The sequence below is a fragment of the Xyrauchen texanus genome, chromosome 10 (genome assembly GCF_025860055.1).
Source record: "Xyrauchen texanus isolate HMW12.3.18 chromosome 10, RBS_HiC_50CHRs, whole genome shotgun sequence".
In the NCBI taxonomy this organism is placed as follows: Eukaryota; Metazoa; Chordata; class Actinopteri; order Cypriniformes; family Catostomidae; genus Xyrauchen; species Xyrauchen texanus.
Genome location: NC_068285.1, coordinates 19,282,289 through 19,300,816, shown reverse-complemented (window position 1 = coordinate 19,300,816; position 18,528 = coordinate 19,282,289). Strand labels below are relative to the sequence as shown.

The 18,528-nt window shown below is 36.8% G+C and overlaps 1 protein-coding gene and 1 pseudogene across 1 annotated transcript in view; one reads left to right on the top strand and one right to left on the bottom strand.

The window, feature by feature from the left end:
- Positions 1 to 10,763, top strand: part of LOC127650796 (juxtaposed with another zinc finger protein 1-like) — a 28,560-nt pseudogene extending 17,797 nt beyond the window's left edge.
- Positions 10,764 to 11,473: 710 nt separating this feature from the next.
- LOC127650517 (tax1-binding protein 1 homolog A-like) overlaps positions 11,474 to 18,528 on the bottom strand; it is a 34,504-nt gene continuing 27,449 nt past the window's right edge. The window contains exons 14-17 of the mRNA XM_052135974.1: positions 17,951 to 18,134; positions 17,696 to 17,847; positions 14,490 to 14,575; positions 11,474 to 14,017 (exon numbers count right to left, since the gene is read on the bottom strand). Of these exons, the coding sequence (XP_051991934.1) occupies positions 13,807 to 14,017; positions 14,490 to 14,575; positions 17,696 to 17,847; positions 17,951 to 18,134 (633 nt within the window). The 3' untranslated portion in view covers positions 11,474 to 13,806. The remainder of the gene's footprint in view (positions 14,018 to 14,489; positions 14,576 to 17,695; positions 17,848 to 17,950; positions 18,135 to 18,528) is intronic.

Below are 18,528 nucleotides of genomic sequence, written 5' to 3'. Positions count from 1 at the left end.
CCACCAAACCCAGCCCACAACACACTGAAATTGAGCCGGAAAATGAATTCAATGAGCCAAAGACATTTCTATTGACTGGTAGTCATGACAACGGGTCCCACAGTGCAAAATTGTCAACTTTAAACATATAAAACCACTGTAAATGTGATGAGTTGATTTTGTTTAGAGAAAATACTTTATAGATCAGACAAATAACATGTCCAAAAACTTTTTCCCAACATACAGATGATGGGTTAAAATGTACATGAAAGTACAAGAGGAAAGGGTGTATTTAAGGTGACGTGACAAGTCAGCATTTGTTCAAAGTCTTTAAAGATCTTCATCACCTTTCAACTTTTTTCTAGAAATGCAAATAAACTATTGTCTTCATTAATATGAGGTTGTGGAAACAAGAAGTATAATAATAATATATTTGTATATATATATATATACTGTAGCTATAAATGATCATAAAATGTTTTTTAAAAGTGTCACACAGCAGGACAATGATCATGACAATGCTTAAAATGTCATGTCAATTACTCGCATAACTGTGTAAATGTTTATTTTAAAAAAAGATAAATGAAAACAAAGTTGGCCAGAATATGTACATGTATAAATATATGTAAAACAAAATAAACATGCCTCTTAAAATGTAGAACTTTGCATATATTTTGCAATGAATTGCTCATATTTTCACTCTAAGTGAGTTTGTGTCTTCATATCTGCAGTGTTTTAATTCCTTCCCCAGATTATTCTTGAGAAAAAGTGAAAAGCCTTATGCTTTGACAGGTGCTGTTTCAGAAGAAGAAGAATTGAATTGATTGCCAAGTAAGTTTTCACATACAAGGAATTTGCCTTGGTGCTTGATGCATATACTAACAATAAACATAGTACGATAATAATAAACTATATTTAAGATACAATATATAGAGAAAACGTAAACTGACTGGTTTTAGTTTGAGCTGTACAGTTGTGCAAAATATGTGCAGTTGTGTAGGGATGTGAAAAATATGTGCAGAATATGAACCATAGAATGTGCAAATGTTCATTGTTCACAGTTTGATGATAATAAAAAATGCAATAGACCAGATTAATGTTCTTGTCACAAGACAGTTGTGGAAACTATGACAGCCTCAAAGACTTAAATAGCCACAAAGTAATATTATTTTCTGCATTTTTATCAGGTGTGAGCATTATTCAGCAAGGCACACTTCAGTCCCCTGAAATATGAATAAATTATGTAAATGACTGTGTACTGGTCATAGCTTTACTGTTTGCAGATATAGTTTTCTATATGCTGCTGTTATTGTATTTGTTGTAACTTGCAGTTATTTGTCATTTTTGATTATTCAGAGCTCATCTTATACTTAATGTTGTCTTTGGTTGTCACCATTATTGTGATTTGTATGTCAAGTAATGAGGTCCACATGAGGTTACAGAGTTAATGCACACATATGCAAATGCTGTACGATGTGTATAAAATTGAAAAATAAAAGACATTTCAGTTTTAAAAATAAAAGCTATTGTACTGTTTTTACATAATAGTTTATTGAATATTCATTTTGTAATTAGGTTCGAGCGGGCATGTTGGAGCCCAGGGCAGCCAGTACTTACACAGCAGTGGGCCGGCCCAAATTACCCGCGGCCCACCGGGAAAACGGCTGGTGCTCCTGATGGCCAGTCCGCCCCTGCATACAGGTGGCACTCTGGAGTGGTTTACAATATAGACCAATACGTAACTATTATGTGTAATTTGTACAAAGTATTTGTCTTTTGCAGTCTTTTTGGCATTTTGTTCTGTTGTTCTGAACTATTATAAAATTTGCAATGTTATGCTTAAACCTGACTGGGTTGCAAACGTTTTATTTGCAACCCAGTTGTGTGAAATCTGACCGAGTGGAAAAGTTTTTATTTTTAAATGCAAGACCTGGTACGCTCTCCAAAAGCATTAAGAGAGCATGTTGAAGTTGCTTAATTTTAAAGGAGAATAATTGTTAAGTGAACATGGTGGAACGCTTTTAATGGCTTTGGGCAAAACCTCATTTAGACGTATGGGACCTATTATATACAATGCCTGTTAAACACAATTCTAACTGTGCATACACATGCAATGCAAACCATTCTCAACACAAAAACCTTGCTTTTCTTTGACTCTGTTCTTCTCTCCAAATAATTGTGCTGAATGTGCCAGCCTCTCACACACTCACCACTGTATGTCTTTTTTCTCTTTGTGAGGTCTGTTGTGCACTATATATGTTTTAATGAGCTCTAAGCAGCAATTAACATCCTACAATTTATACACAACCACACAAACGCATACAGAAAACAATGCCTTCATTAAGTAACATGTTGTGGAAGTGTGTGTGCACATGTGTATAAGAGAGTGGCAAATAGGCATACTGCTCAATACCATTGGATGGGGCTCTTTGCCACATGGGGGCAGTCTCAGGCTGGGAGAAAGACTATAGTAGGACACACATACATGCACTCTTGGCAGAGGAACATTTGAAGCATTGGCTGGTGTGCCTCAGGCACTGGAAGCTGCCTGCTGTCACAAAAAGCAGACTGGAAAAAGTGTGGTGGGGCTGGTGTGGCATTAGTTACTTGTTTGACTAAGTTTACAGTAAGCACAAAGCAACCTTTTTAAGCTGCAATTTGATCTAATGTGATCATATACAGTGACCCCCCCCAAAACATTTTGGATGCTTAAGTCACACTTATTTCATTAAATAACAAAATTTGAGTGTGATCTCTTCTTAAAAAAAAAAAAAAAAAGATTACTTTTCTCAATATTAACTTTAGAATAATTCAAGAATAGAGGGCAAAAAAGTTATTCAAATGCAAAGATGGTGCAATAATATTTTTATTGTGAAGAGAACTCATGTAAGATTAGAAGTTTTAAAGGCAAAACTGCAAGGCAGAGATGCTGTGATATAATTTACATGTTAGGAGAACCCAAATAAAAAAGCACACGTTTGTTTTGTTTGTTTTTAAGGCATTTGATGTAAGTAAAATACACATCATTATTGCTGGTTCAGAGTTACTTTTATGCTTAATGTTGAGGGGCAAATCTGTATTATGTACTTGAGCACTGGTTTTGGTAACTTCAGTGGCTCCTGAATCGATCAAAGACTCAAATTTTATTGGTTGGCCATTTAATTGCCGGGCGGGTGTACGGAACAATACTTTCCATAAAAACAAACTTGCTTTGTTGTCGTGCGAATGCTCGGTCATGGTGTGCAAGGCCCCAAAGCAATCCATTGTAATTGCGGCGAAAATTTGTGTTTGGTGTGAAAGGGCCTCTTTTACCAGTTAAAGGGATAATTTAACTAAAAAATGTAATTCTCTCATAATTTCTGACCCTCAAGCCATTCCAGATGTGTAAGACTTTCTTCTACTGAATACTGTATGGGTACCAACATTTTGAAGCTCCGAAAAAACAAAGGCAGCTTAAAAGTAATCCATATGACTCCAGTTGTTAAATTAATTTCTTCAGAAACGATTATAAGTATAGGTGAGAGATAAGTCCTTTTTTTACTATCAATCTCCACTTTCACATTCTTTTGTTTTTGGTGATTTGCATTCTTCAAGCATATCGCCACCTACTGGGCAGGGAGAAGAATTTACATTAAAACAGGAATAAATTCTCACCCACACCTATCATATTGATTCGGAAGACATGGATTAAACCACTGGAGTCTTATGAATAAGTTTTACATTATGCTGCCTTTATGTGCATTTTGAAGCTACAACATTGTAGTACCCATTTACATGCATTGTGAGACCCTACAAAGCTGAAATATTCTTCTATATTATTCTTTTGTGTTTAGCAGAAGAAAGTCAAAGGGCATGAGAGTGAGCAAATGATGAGAGAATTATCATTTTTAGGTGAACTATCACTTTATGAAGTCGTAGTTCATTACATATTAACTATGTTACACAAAATCTGACAACCCAAAAGTGTCCAAAATGTTTTGTGCTAATGTTAAACTATTTATCTGTTATATATTTTGAAACCTAACAAATTACTTTCTGTGAAATGATTTGCTAGAAAAGTTTTTGCTCTCTTTCTTTAAAATAGATACCACTTGATTTTATATTTTGTTATACAAATACTTTCACACATTTTAAAATGTGGCTCAAGAGTCACAATTCCCTTTTCCCACTGTAGGTCATACTGCATGCATACAGAGTATAACTTTTCCCTTCTATCCACCTACATGCATCTTTTCCTTCACCTTTGTCCTATGTATTTTACAGTCTTATGTGCTTGTATTCTCTCCTACTCTCAGATACAGATCCCAGGGTTCTGGAGAGGCAGGAACTACAGCAGCCCACATACGTTGCTCTGAGCTACATTAATAGGTGCGTACACGCATGTTGAAATATCTGTCAACTAATGATCTAAACAAAAAGATGAATGTATTCACACTTCATGACAAATATGCTTTCATTCTAAACTATATATATATTTCAAAATCTATTTTAGAAATGAATTAAAGCAATTTAAGGAAGTTTAAAATTTCTGAGAAATTAGCAGCAACTCTGAATACAAGGCAGAAAAATTATACTAGTAATAATGCCTGGACTCTGTTACAAAGTGTAGTTGCTTGTGGTGCCACGTGTGTCGCAGAAATTACACTTCCCCTTTAAACTGCTTGGTCCTTGGGAGGTTGGTATAGAAGAATAACTGTTTAGTTTGACACATACTTTAATGAATGTCTAAATCATGTCTTGTAGTTTAAACTACTGTCTTTCCTAGAACCTCAGGTACAACATTTTCATGGCATGTATTCTGTTTTTTATTAGATTCATGACTGAAGCAGCACGCAGAGAGCAAGAAACTCAGAAGAAGAAGGTCCAACCCAAAATTGCTATATCCGTAATAGGAGGCGTATCACGTAACAATACTGCCACACCTCCTCGCCATAGCAACGGCAGCCTAACACCACCTGTTACTCCACCAATTACTCCATCATCCTCCTTTCGCAGCAGTACACCAACAGGTTATTTGTGTGTGTGTGTGTGTGTGTGTGTGTGTGTGTGTGTGTGTGTGTGTGTGTGTGTGTGTGTATGATGTGTACGCAAATATATGTGTGAATATGTGTGTGTGTGTGTGTGTGTGTGTGTTTAGGTGTATAATGTTACACAAATATATTGGAATATTTTTCTTTCAAATTTGAACTATCATAACATATATATCCATCAAATTGAACTATATATATATATATATTAAAAAAAATTAAATTACTGATAATTTTTTTTTAAATTTATTTTTTATTTGATGGAATTTAGTTTTGAAATGTAAATGTGTGTATCTTATTTTAATTTGAGTGTGGAAACATGAAATGTAGATTTATATGTGAAAAACATTAAAATAACTTAAAATAACTTTCAATTCATTATAATGTATTCTTCAATAACTTTACAACACATAAATGTATAAATAAAACGTAATTTATTTTTTAAGTGTACTGTAAATTAGTGGTTTAATTCTCAATGAAAATCGTGTTATTTATATCTTAACAGCTACTGATTTTTCATAGTTTTTTAATTAATATTACCCAAATTAGACTCTTCTTGCATATTAAAGGGATAGTTCAATGTTAGCCTCAGTCACCATTAATTTTTATTGCATCTTTTTCCATACAATGAAAGTTAATGGTGACTGAGGCTAACATTCTGTCTAACATCTCCTTTTCCAAGAAAGTTTGGAACAACACGGGGGTGAATAAATGATGACAGAACTTTTTATTGTTTGGTGAACTATCCCTTTTAGATAATTTGGCTCCTAAATTAACTAAGTAAGATTTCCTCTTAACCTAAAACCGCATGAATTCAATGTGTGTGGGTGTGTATGTGTTTGGACTTCAAACGTTTCTATTTATTTAAACCAAATGAGAGTTTGCCAGGGTGCCGTCCACCCCTCCTGCAGCTCAATTTGTATCATTTGGACATTTAAAAAAATCCATTATATCAGTTGATGTTCTGTTCTAATAAACATGCCAACAGTCAGCAACAAAACCTATCAAGTACACTTGATCACTGCCTGTTACTTCACGTTGTGGTACTTCTTTTAGAAGTATTAAGTCTGAACTAAACTGACCAAAAAAACTCATTAGCACCCTAATGATGAATCATTGGATAATTGGACCAAAGGGCACGTTTACTTTTTCAGTTCTCATTATCTCTTTCATCAGCAAATATATGAAGCAAATTAATGACTAATTAATAAGTTTAACTTTCTTGTTGTGCCCCAGGCAGTGAGTGTGATGAGGAGGAAGTGGAGTATGAGGACTCTGACAGCGATGAGTCCTGGACTACAGAAAGTGCCATCAGCTCAGAGTCCATCCTCAGCTCCATGTGCATGAATGGAGGCGATGAGAAACCCTTTGCATGTCCTGTTCCAGGCTGCAAGAAGAGATATAAGGTACCACACATGTTTGTAATCATGTCTTTCTGAGAACTTTTAAGAAGTTCTAAAAGAATCTAATCTTGCAATCACCCTCTCAGAGCATAAAGGCACTCACACAATTTGTTGTTGATAAAGGGACAGTTCAGCCAAAGATGAAAATTCTGTTATTATTTACTCACTCTTATGTTGTTCCAAACCGGCATGACGTTTTTGACAGCTTAAGTCCGCATTCATTTTCACTGTTTGGGATAAAAATGCACTGAAAGTAAATGGCAATCCCAGCATTCTGCCTAACATCGTTTGTGTTCATTACAAGAAAGACATTTATGAGGGTTTGAACAACATGATGGTGAGTAAATTATATGAACAGAATTGTAAGTTTTAGATGAATATCTCTTTAATTTAAAGTGTTAGTTCACCCAAAAATAACAATTCTCCCATCATTTACTCACCCTCATGCCATCCCAGGTGTGTATGACTTTCTTTCTTCACCAGAACACATTTGAAGAAAAAATGAAAAATATCTTAGCTCAGTAGGTCCTTAAAATGCAAGTGGATGGGGATCAGAGTTTTGAAGCTCCAAATATCACAAACAGTCAGAATTAAGTTTATCAATATGACTCCAGCGGTTCAATTAATGTCTTCTAAAGCGGCACGATCACTTTTGATGTGAAAAAAAGATCACAATTTAAGTACTTTTTAACTATAATCCTTCCAGTCAGCAGCGGTATGCACGTTCTCGTCACGTGAGGGTGGAGTTTACGTGTTCTCTCATGTGACATATTCGCGTTGGCATGTAACGGATGTAATCTCACGTTTTTCTCTCTGTTGAGACATCCAGGATGAGCACACAAACGCACCATTGTGAGGAAAGAAACGGATACAAATACTGATCTAAACCAAAACCAACCTAGCTTCTGTACAGCATTCGTGCTGCTCAGCAGTAAACAGCGCTGCTCTTCGGGTGTGGTGCACGTGTGGCAGTTCTCGCGTGAACATATCAGCGTGATTACGTCACACGTGCATATCGCTTTAGAAGACATTAATTTAACCGCTGGAGTCATATTAATGACATTTATGCTGTCTGTTCTTTTTGAATGATCAAAAGTCTGATCACAATACACTTGCATTTTAAGGACCTACTGAGCTAAGATATTTTTCTATTTTCCGACAAATGTGTTCTTTTGAGGCAAGAAAGTCATACACATCTGGGATATCATGAGGGTGAGTAAATTATGAGATCACAACTATCACATGAAGCTAATTAGAATGAACTTAGACTAACCCTACAATACATGCTATTGGCATTTTATAATATGTTGTTCCCATAACAGATTGGGAAGCTGCAGTAATTATTATTTCTGGAGAGTTCTTTGGACTCTTTCTCACTCTCTTTTGTTCCTTCGACCTACTCTCGCTTTCAGAATGTGAATGGTATAAAGTACCACGCTAAAAATGGGCACAGGACGCAGATCCGTGTGAGGAAGCCCTTCAAGTGTCGCTGTGGGAAAAGCTATAAAACCTCTCAAGGCCTTAGACATCACACCATCAACTTCCACCCACCTCTGTGATATATATACACGTGCGCACACACCCCGTTATTTTCACGTTTGCCTAAACATTCTTTCATTTCTGGATCACATAAACTGGGATCAAATGCAGATTTTTCAATGATGCTTTTCTTTTTTCTTTGCATGTGGTTGTATATGCATGTAGATATACTTGTACATTTGCACATTCCATGTATATCATTTATTTTTTTTAAGATATTCTTTATATTTCTTTCATGTTTTTTTTTATTTATCTTAGTGACATGATGACTGAAAAGGCATTGAGAATGAAAGTACTCTGCTGAAGATTAGGATATGACAATAATATTCATTTCTGATTTTTAAATAAGTGAAACATTTTTACAATCAGAAAAGAAGAGCAGATTGTTTTTCGCCTGTTAAACATACTTTGATATGTTGAAACACGTGTGCATAGAAAATGATATAAAGACACATTTATATATGGATATTAGTAGCTGAGTTGTATTATCCAAACATTTTATTTTCCATCATATATTTTTCAGAACTTTATATTGTTTTATAGAAAGTTAAAGTTTATTTCATTTTTATGGACTTTTTTTTTTAAAGCAACATTTCATTTTTATTTGTTTTGTAGAGAAGCAGTATTTTATTGTCTGAATTGGAAGGATATTGATCTCAGGTCACACTACAGCTGCCAACATTCAAACAAACAAACAAACCAGGAAACAGGAAAACATTGAAATTCCACTCTGTTCCAGAACATTCCACACAGAATATCAAAGTGGCTGACATTCCCGTTTTTGTTTGCATGCGGCTGGCATGCATGCAGCACCCTCTGTGTTAAATTAAATCGTCTGCATGTGGCCTTTTCTACTGCCTGGAGATTGCATTTAAGCAGTTTCATTGCGTAGAAATGGTTTATCATGTATCTAGTTGCATTTGATTTCCAAGCAATGTTTTACAGAATGATCCCTGAATGAAAATACATATTTGTCGAAGTGTAACCTCGACCTGAAGAGAGACAAAGAGGAGCAGATTTACTCTGCCCTGTCACCCTGCTGTTATGCCAGCAGTGCAGAAGTGCCAAGTAATTCTTTCCCACTGTTGAAGAAGAAACATGGAGTTTCTGCCAAACACTCCGGGTCACATCTGGCTATCCGTTTGGTGCCTGTTAGCGGAGCAGCCTTAAAAAGGACCTAAACTTCTGTTTGTGTACTCAGCCTTGCAGTATTTTTTGTCTGTTTTAGCTCGTAAGGTTCTGTCAGCCTTATTTCAGTCGTTGCCGTTGATGTTTTTTTTTTTTTTTGTACACATTGTCCTTGATTTTAATGTGTTGTTGTATTTGTAAACAAGTATTTGTTGCCGTCTGCTTGCCTTGTATTGTAGGCTACGGCTTGCTAGCATGACACGATCACTTAGCTGCTCTGCTGTCTCTTGGCTTGTAGTCATTGTTACAGTCTTTGTTGTCAAAAGTATTAGATCATTACTTTTATATTGTTATTACTGTTAGTATTACAGTTTGATAGTGCCAGATGCATAGCTATGCCTGAATACAATTTTTCCAACTTTAATTCTTGAACTATTTCGTATCTGTCCTGTTGTCAGCCAAATAAGTATACCATGGTTTACAAAAGTGAAAGGTTATAGGCTGTGTCAGCCAGACTAGCAACTGCTAAGAGCTTAACCTCTTTTGGTGCCGAGAAAGGACCAAGTAAGCTCTCCTATCCACTAATCTGTTTTTCTCGGTTCACTCTAGTCAAATTTAAATACATAGACCAAAAATGGCACTACCAAATCTCTAGTTAGGAAGCTTGAGGTGAAAAGTAAGGTGCTGAAACTTACAGAAGCATACTGTGGTGGTACAATGGCATAGTGATGGAATCAGTTGGTAGTTCCATGGTTCTTTGACATTTACCATTGAATCCAATGATTACTGTACTTGTGTATCATGGTATTTACATGGTTCTCCAAGGTACTTTATAGAATGCCATAGTATTGTATTACCATGGCACCTTGGCCAAAACCCATGGTAATACCATTGTACTGTTTGATACTTTGTTAGTGGTGCTATGACTGGACATTCCAGAAATAAGTTGGTGGTGTTCAGTCGATATAGGATAATTCCATATGGTTTCATTCTTTGAAAAGTTTGAGATTGGCCATTAGATTATTCTTGGGTATCAGGTTCTGCAGTTAAACACTAATATCCAGATTGGTCATGTGAACTTCCATCATGGAAAATGGGAAAACTGACAGCAGTTGGAAAGAAGAGGCTTAAAGTTGAATGAATGGACAGTCACTTTAATTTAGATGCCAAATAACTCTGAGCAGGATAAGGGAGTATGTTTTGGTGTCTGTCCGTGAGTGACTCATTCTAGATAACTTACCGTCCTGTTACTTTCTAATTCACTCGGCATCATGTTTGTTTTATGTGTGTATTTTTGGATGCTGAACTAGTACATTTGTACTTCTCTTCAGCTACAGTGTCATTTGGTCTCAGCTTTGAGAAAAACTAGAACCTGTTAAACATGATGTTAATGGATAGGACCCGTGTGAGTTCTCACACTGAAAATGTAGAGTAATGTGACTGAGATGCATTTATTTTGGAGGGAGTTTGATATACTATATAGTGAATGTATCGTATTGCAAGTCTTTTGTAAAGTGCTTTTGAAATTATATTTTCGTACTGTATGTTTTTGTGGAAAACGTTTTGTGGAACAGAGGCAATTTGTATGTATGTACAATGTTTGTGTGAGTGAATGAGAGACTCTTTTGAGATGTCTTTATCTTTAAGCTGCAATGTAAAACTTCGGACAATGGTAGAAAAATAAAGAAAAGAAAACCTAAAAAAATGGTACCCCTGCTTCTGTGATTTTATTGTTCATACAGAAATCAACATTGAATGCACTGGCATAGGTTTATCAGGGAATTGTAACATTTATTTCCAGGTCAGTGGATATTTCTATAGCATGTTTAATCAGCTTGAAATTGTTCACTGTGAAAAATAAAAAATAATGTAAAAATATGTTGAAATAAATTATTTTATATGATAAAAATAGTTTAAATTATAAATACATAAATAATATATTCAAATATAATAAAAAAATCCTTGGTGACATTGAACTGGAAATGTAATGGAACTGTATTATAAGATTTCGGGATTCATTATATCAGGTATCTCATCCAGTCACTATACAGCCTCCGCTTTATTGGCCTGCAAAGCAGTCTCTCCTAGTTTGCATACTTCCATTTTTTAAGCCCCCTCCACCCCATCATTACCAGTTTAGGTCCTGGGTGGGGATAAGCTCTGCCCCCATGCTGTCCTGGCCTCCGGCAGAATCTGAAGGTATTTGAGCACTGAACTGTAAAACGGGGCTTACGCCAAATGATATGCTTCTTTACTTTCATATTAATTCCACTAATCCTCACTCTTTTCAGATTTTCATTGTTCAATTTCATTGTTGAAATGGTGTAAAAACCCTGGTATGGGTATGTTGATGTATAATGACAAATTTAAGGACAAACATTTGATTTTATGAACTGGAGCTGTAGCATAATTTATTAATAAACATACACTTGACACATACAAACACAGAGCAACCCTAAGTTAAACTTGCTGTCACATTTACAGTGAGCAGCCTCACCTGTGTCATATAAATGGATTTCAAGCAGCAACTGTGAACGTGATCAAATCTGTGAAGTGTGCACTGTATTAGTAAAATGAGACGTACATAATGCTGAAACCAGTACATGCATCGTAATGTTTAATTGTTCAATATAAGATGTCTGAACCAATGATGCACTGAAACATTGAAACTTGGTCAATCTGGCTATAAATTTAAAGGGATTGTTCACCCAAAAATGAAAATCCTGTCATTGTTTAGTCACTCATGTTCTAAACCTTTATGACTTTTTGAGACTTAGGCTGTCAGTCCCTAACATTCAGCCTAACATATCCTTTTGTGTTCCATGAAAGAAAAAGTAATGCAAGTTTGTATAATGAGAGCGTAAATAACAGAAATTAAATGTTTTGGTGAACCATCATTATCCCTTTAAATTAATGTATTAATGTCAGGCTGCATCACAGAAAAGGAGCTTCTAAGGTAACACTATTCCAGTCACTTCAGCTCTGTTTAGTGACCAAGGGTTTGACTTCTTAAGTTTATTAATGGTGGCCATTTCTTTTTGGCCAAATAAAGTGACACATCATTGCATCATTGGTCCTTTAAAAATGGTCTTCATTTTTATAATCACCAACCTCCTACCTTCAACTCTCTTTTTAAAGCGCAATCAGTTTGACAGTAGTGCACAGAGCTTAAAAATAAAGAGTTATTAAGTTATTATATATATATATATAATATTATATATACAGTAGAAGTCAGAACTTTACATACACCATAGCCAAATACATTTAAACATTTAAATTAATACAAAATAAATCGTAAAAAAAATATTCCCTGGTCAGTTAGGATGACCATTTTAAGAATGTGAAATGTCAGAATAATAGTAAAGAGAATGATTTAAGTTTGTATTTCTTTCATCACATTCCCAGTGGGTCAAGCTTTGTTAGTATTAGTTAGCATTGCCTTTAAATTATTTAACTTGTGTCAAATGTTTTGGGTAGCCTTCCACGAGCTTCTCACAATAAATTGCTGGAATTTTGGCCCAGTCCTCTATACAGAACTGGTGTAAGGGAGTCAGATTTGTCAGGGCTTTGTGATGGCAACTTCAATACCTTGACTTTTTTGACCTTAAGCCATTTTGCTGCATCTTTGGAGGTATGCTTGGGGTCATTGTCCATTTGGAAGACCCATTTGTGACTGAGCTTTAACGTTCTGGCTGATGTCTTGAGATGTTGCTTCAATATATCCACATAATTTTCCTTCCTCTCGATGCCATCTATTATGTGAAGTGCACCAGTCCCTCCTGCAGCAAAGCACCCCCACATCATGATGCTGCCACCCCCATACTGGGATGTGTTCTTTGACTTACAAGCCTCACCATTTTTCCTCCAAACATAATGTTAATTATGGCCAAACAGTTACATTTTTGTTTCATCAGACCAGAGGACAATTCTCCAAAAAGTAAGATCTTTGCATGAACCCATGGTGTTTATACTTGCATACTATTGTTTGTACAGATGAACGTGATACCTTCAGGCATTTGGAAATTGCTCCCATGGATGAACCAGACTTTTGGAGGTCCACAATTTGTTTTCTGAGGTCTTGGCTGATTTCTTTAGATTTTGTCAAGCCAAGAGGAACTGAGATTGAAGGTCTTAAAATACACCCACAGTCACATCTCCAATTTAGTACACCTCCTATCAGAAGCTAATTGGCTTGAAATCATTTTCTGGAATTTTCCAAGCAGCTTGAAGGCACAGTTAACAGTGTATGTAAACATCTGACCCACTGGAATTGTGAAATAGTAAATTAAAAGTGAAACAATCTGTCTGTAAACAATTGTTTGGAAAACTTACTTGTGTCATGCACAAAGTAGATGTTCTATCCGACTTGCCAAAACTATAGTTTGCTAATATTAAATCTGTGGAGTGGTTAGAAAATGAAGATTAATGACTTCAACCCAAGTGTATGTAAACTTCTGACTTCAACTGATATATATATATATTCATTACACCTGAATTACAATATTATAGTATAATTTTCAGTCCCTTTGAAGTTAAAATATCTGAATAATGCTCATCTTTGTGCAAATCATATATTCTGACTGGTGAATTGTCCTGGAAGCTGTGCAGCTATTGCAACAAATTATCTCATCAACTTATGTCAAATAAAACACTGAAGCCCCATTTTATGAGGCATTTTATGTTTAACTCAAAGAAGAAAGCAGCAAAGGACATACATATTTTTTTTCTCTCTATTCAAAGTCGTCGAAGTTGAGAACATTGCTATCGAAGTGCGTGTGCACGTGCTTCTCATAGAGCTGCTGTTGGCAGTCAAGAGGAAACTGCTCGCTGCAGACGGGACACACCCTCCAGTGTGACTCCACATGTCGCTCGAAACTGCTCTGCTCAAAGTGTGGAGGGAAGATCACCTCACAGAGAGGACAACGCTTGTGAACGTCAGCTCTGCATGAAGAAAAAAGGACCAGAAAAACCTAGAATTCTGGCAAACGCAGCAAATTCACCACTCATTGTTTTACCAAGTATTTGAGCTTTGAACCAAACCCTCCATTGTAAGTGTTAGAATCGTCAATTTTTGCAAAAGGTTTACTGCAAATTTACCAAAACCAGTAAAGAGTTGCAAACTTCTAGCAATAGATTGCAGCAAACTGTTTTGTTTGCTACAAATTTACCCCTTATTATATGCTACTTTGTTGTAAATAACCCCTTTTTGTAAAGGGAAATAAGCATTTTTATTTAAAGAAAATTAGCAATCTAATCAATAAGGAGTAAAGGAAAAGTTGTTAAAAATTACAGTTGATATTACTTCTGATTATTAGTCACTTTTGAAATGGAAAGTCAAGTATAAGCAGTATGGTACGGTAGTACGCTATACCACATTTCCAAGGTGCTTGTGAACAGTATATGCAAGTTTTACCTGGTGTCAAAGCAGAAGCTGGAGAGGCTGTCATTGGATTCAAGGCTCTGATGATCACAGACTGCAGGGGCCTCACCATCACCTCCCTAAAAAATAAATTCTCTAAAAATTATTTAAACATACATAAACGTAATTTCTTCTTGACTGAGACCTAACAACACTATATTTCAACAGCGGCAACATTTAACGGTCACCTCTCTTTTGAGACATAACAGCTTAGATCTCACACAGACACGCAACACGCCCACACATTCTACGAAAAGCCACGCCTGTCTGCACACAGCCGGCTTCTTGCAAAAGGTTAATGGGCTTTTAACGCAGCAAACGAGAGAAAAAAAAGAAAGAGGTCACCACCGATCTGCACCCTCAAATATCACAGGCCGGCACCCCCAGCCAATTAGCATAGCCCTCGTCAACATCTCTCTCTAACGAGCCTCTCCCTCGTCACTCTAATCCACTAACGAGCTCAAAAGAGAAAAGCCTTAATTGCCGTTTCATGCAAATTAACCGCCTCTGTATTAACCTATGAACTGAGGTCTGAGGGTGCGAGGAATGCAGAGGGCAGGGAAGAAGGAAAGAAGAAAAAGAGAGAAAGCGGGAGGGAAAGAGTTTGAATCAAAGGTGGAAACCAAGAGGAAGGGTTGAAAGCACGGAAGGAAAAGTTGATAGAAAGAAAGAAAAGTGATGGTGGCTGAGGAGTGAGAAAAGACAGAAGGCAACCACTAGAATGTAAAGATATTTGTGAAGAAAACAGTGTTGTAGTTAAAGGGGCAATATATAACGGACATACTAAAACTAACATACTAATGCCCGGTTATTATAATTAAAATTAAGAAAGCCTACATTATTACCAATATGTGTGTGTGTCGATTAACAATACAGCTCCCAAAAGCACAGGTACAGTATATGATGAGACGTGTGTTGTAAAGCACATAGTATGGAAATCATTGAGTTCTATTAGTTAATTTTTGCTTGTGTAAACATCAAGTTAGTATCTTAAAAGAGCTTGCATTCCAAAGCTTTAAATGTCATAAAAACATCTGCTGATTGTCGTTCTAACTAGGGTTGTCAATTTGTAGACATTTTTATTATCGATTGTCATTGAAATTAACTATCAATTAGTTGATTAATCGTTCATGTTAATTCCGAAAAACGCATGAGGAGGACTCGAAATAATATGTGCATATAGCCAGAGACTATATAGTAGAGTGGGGTCACTTCTATTAAAATTAATGGAAGAAATTGGAATGCCCAACCAAGGAGCTCTTGCACTAAACCGATTTAGAAAGGAAGTCCCACCTTACAGGTAAAAAAGCCAATCACCATTTAGATACAGACATCACCTGTCAATAAACTCAAGAATGCGCATTAGCTATACAAGCCAGAATTTTGTTCGTGTAATCGGAGGTAAAGAAGCACAATTTAAGATTCCATTGTTGTCAAATTTTATTGCTGATCTGATATATGTTCTTTGATCGTAATCTTACGTAATCAAACGATGTTGACATTTCTGTGTTGCCCCTTTCAAGTAGATAGGAGCTGCACTGTCATTAGCAATGGAATTAGCCTCTCAAGAGCATTCCAAATATGACTGACAGTGGACTGACTTGCTAGAAAGACTTTGATGTAGCCTACTTTTTAAATATAATTAAAATTATTACACTTTGTTTGACTTACAGGGACACCTAGTTGTGTGGATGCAGCATCATTCAAAATTATTCGTTTTCGGTTCCAGATGCCATTGTATAAATTCACTGTTCACAATCAGCCATGATTGATTTAATCCAAGAGTGAAAGTGCCCAATAATATGACGGTTACTGAGATTAAGTGAGTAGTATCAGAGACCATTTATTTATTAGATGGGCCACTTCTATTAAAATGAATGGGAGAAACTGGAATGCCCAACCAAGGCACCCAACGGTCGATGCAGGTAGAAAGGAAGTCCCACCTTACAGGTAAGAGAGCCTGCACTGGCCATTGACTATATTAAAAGAGTATCACAAAGCAGCTGTAGTGGGCATACATCGAACAAGTTTGTATTTGCTCGCTGTCAGAAAACTACACTCAGAAAAGAAACGTGGTCGGCCGGGTACAATCTGATATACCCGGGCCTATAAACAAGATTATATAACTTGTATACATATTTGAGTTCAATAAAACTTCACGTTGTGGATCGTGGGATAGTTTGGACCTTTGGACATATTCTTTTTTATTTGAAATTAAATAACAACACACTGTTTAAACACAGTAGCCTACATAAAATAGTCTATCGTTTCTCTGGTGCTGGTGAGATGCCAGCTGAATCTGCTTTCCTGACGATCACTGACGTATTGTAGGTTGGATTGGAAAAAAGGAGACCAGCAGATCAAAAGTGCTTGATGTCCTGTTGTACTTTAAATGGTAAATGGTCTGTACTTATATAGCGCTTTTTTTAACCTTAGAGGATACCAAAGTGCTTTACACTGTGTGCCATTCACACTCACATACCAATGGCCGCAGAGCTGCCATGCAAGGCGCTAGCATGCCATTGGGAGCAACTTGGGGTTCAGTCTTGGCCAAGGACACTTCGGCATGTGGAGTCATGTGGGCCAGTAATCGAACTGCCGACCTGCTCTACGACCTGAGCCACAGCCGCCCTTTAACACACCATCACGGCGAATGCAGAAAACAATGCTCATTTATAGAGAAACTCTCCAACACTGATTACATTGAGCCCGTTTCATCTTCATCTCTGTTGTTCTTCTCCTGTCATGTAGACATGGCATGCAGCGCAAGCACTCTAGCGGCAGACGACTGTATCGACAGCCATTGCAAAGTCTGCAGGTATTATTACTGAACACATATGAAATTAATTAACCGAAAATCGATAAGCTTAAATCAATCAAATTATTAAAAAGGATTAATCGATTATCGATTAATGATTAACATCCCTAGTTTTAACATCTGACCGAGCACGTTTCAGCAACACATTGCCAATGAGAAAACACTCTAAAAATGCCAATGTCCATATGAAAAAACACAAATCAAATTGAAGCCTCGTCAATGTAGATATGTATGTTATCAGATCTAGTACTAGTTTTAGGTGTTCGAGGATGGACATACAACAGACATGATCTGTTTTAGTATAAGTAGCTGTAATGCAGGTGGTTTCTGTATTTCCATAGATGCTCTATCAATTTAACAAGGCTCCTTTTATGTTCCTTACGTTAGGCCGCTCCTCGGCTGGGTTCTCCAGTCCATCAGGAGGGCTGAGACTCCGTGAAGGCTGGCTGCAGACCACAGGACCACCCCATGGTGGAGGGGCCACAGGAGGGGGCCGGCAGGTTTGTTCAGGGGATAATGCCCCATCTGCTCCATCTAAAGGAGAGGCAGCATTGATTAGTGGACTACAAAATCCAGTTTCACAAACTCAACCACAATTTGCCTTCAAAAACGTATTGAATATGAGGAGCTTCCCTACCACGAGTCTCTTCCTCTGAATAGGGGTTTCCGTATTGAAGTTCAGCAGGTTGTTGTGGTACCAGTGGAAGAGGAGGAGGGTCTTGTTGGTATGGCAACGGGTAACGCAACACCAATGGCCCGCTGACCTCTAACCTCTGACTTCCAGCTGCCACTGCCCCTCTGTTCATACACTGCCGCAACTCCTTTGAAAGAAACCAACAATCACTGTGGTTACCTTAAACCAATCTCTAAAGCTCTGATCACATTGTCAGTGACTTGCAGCCACAAAGCGACAGGAGACCATAAATGTTTTTGAGAGCTGGTAATTTCCGGCAAAACAAGTGCGGCCATTAGCGTAAGGATGCGTGCGTGTCAAGAAGTAACAAAGTTGAGAAAAGTTTAACTTTATGCAAATGCCGAGCTATGTTTCACAGCGTTTCACAGATGTTTCACAGCGACAACAAATACGTCATGCGAGTCGAGTGCATGCAAGATAGAGATTGAGAAGTTATCATTGTCATTGACTTTATTGTTCTTTATCATTTGTCTGTAACCACATATGTGGATGTAATAAAAAAGCATGGAAAAACTTTCAGA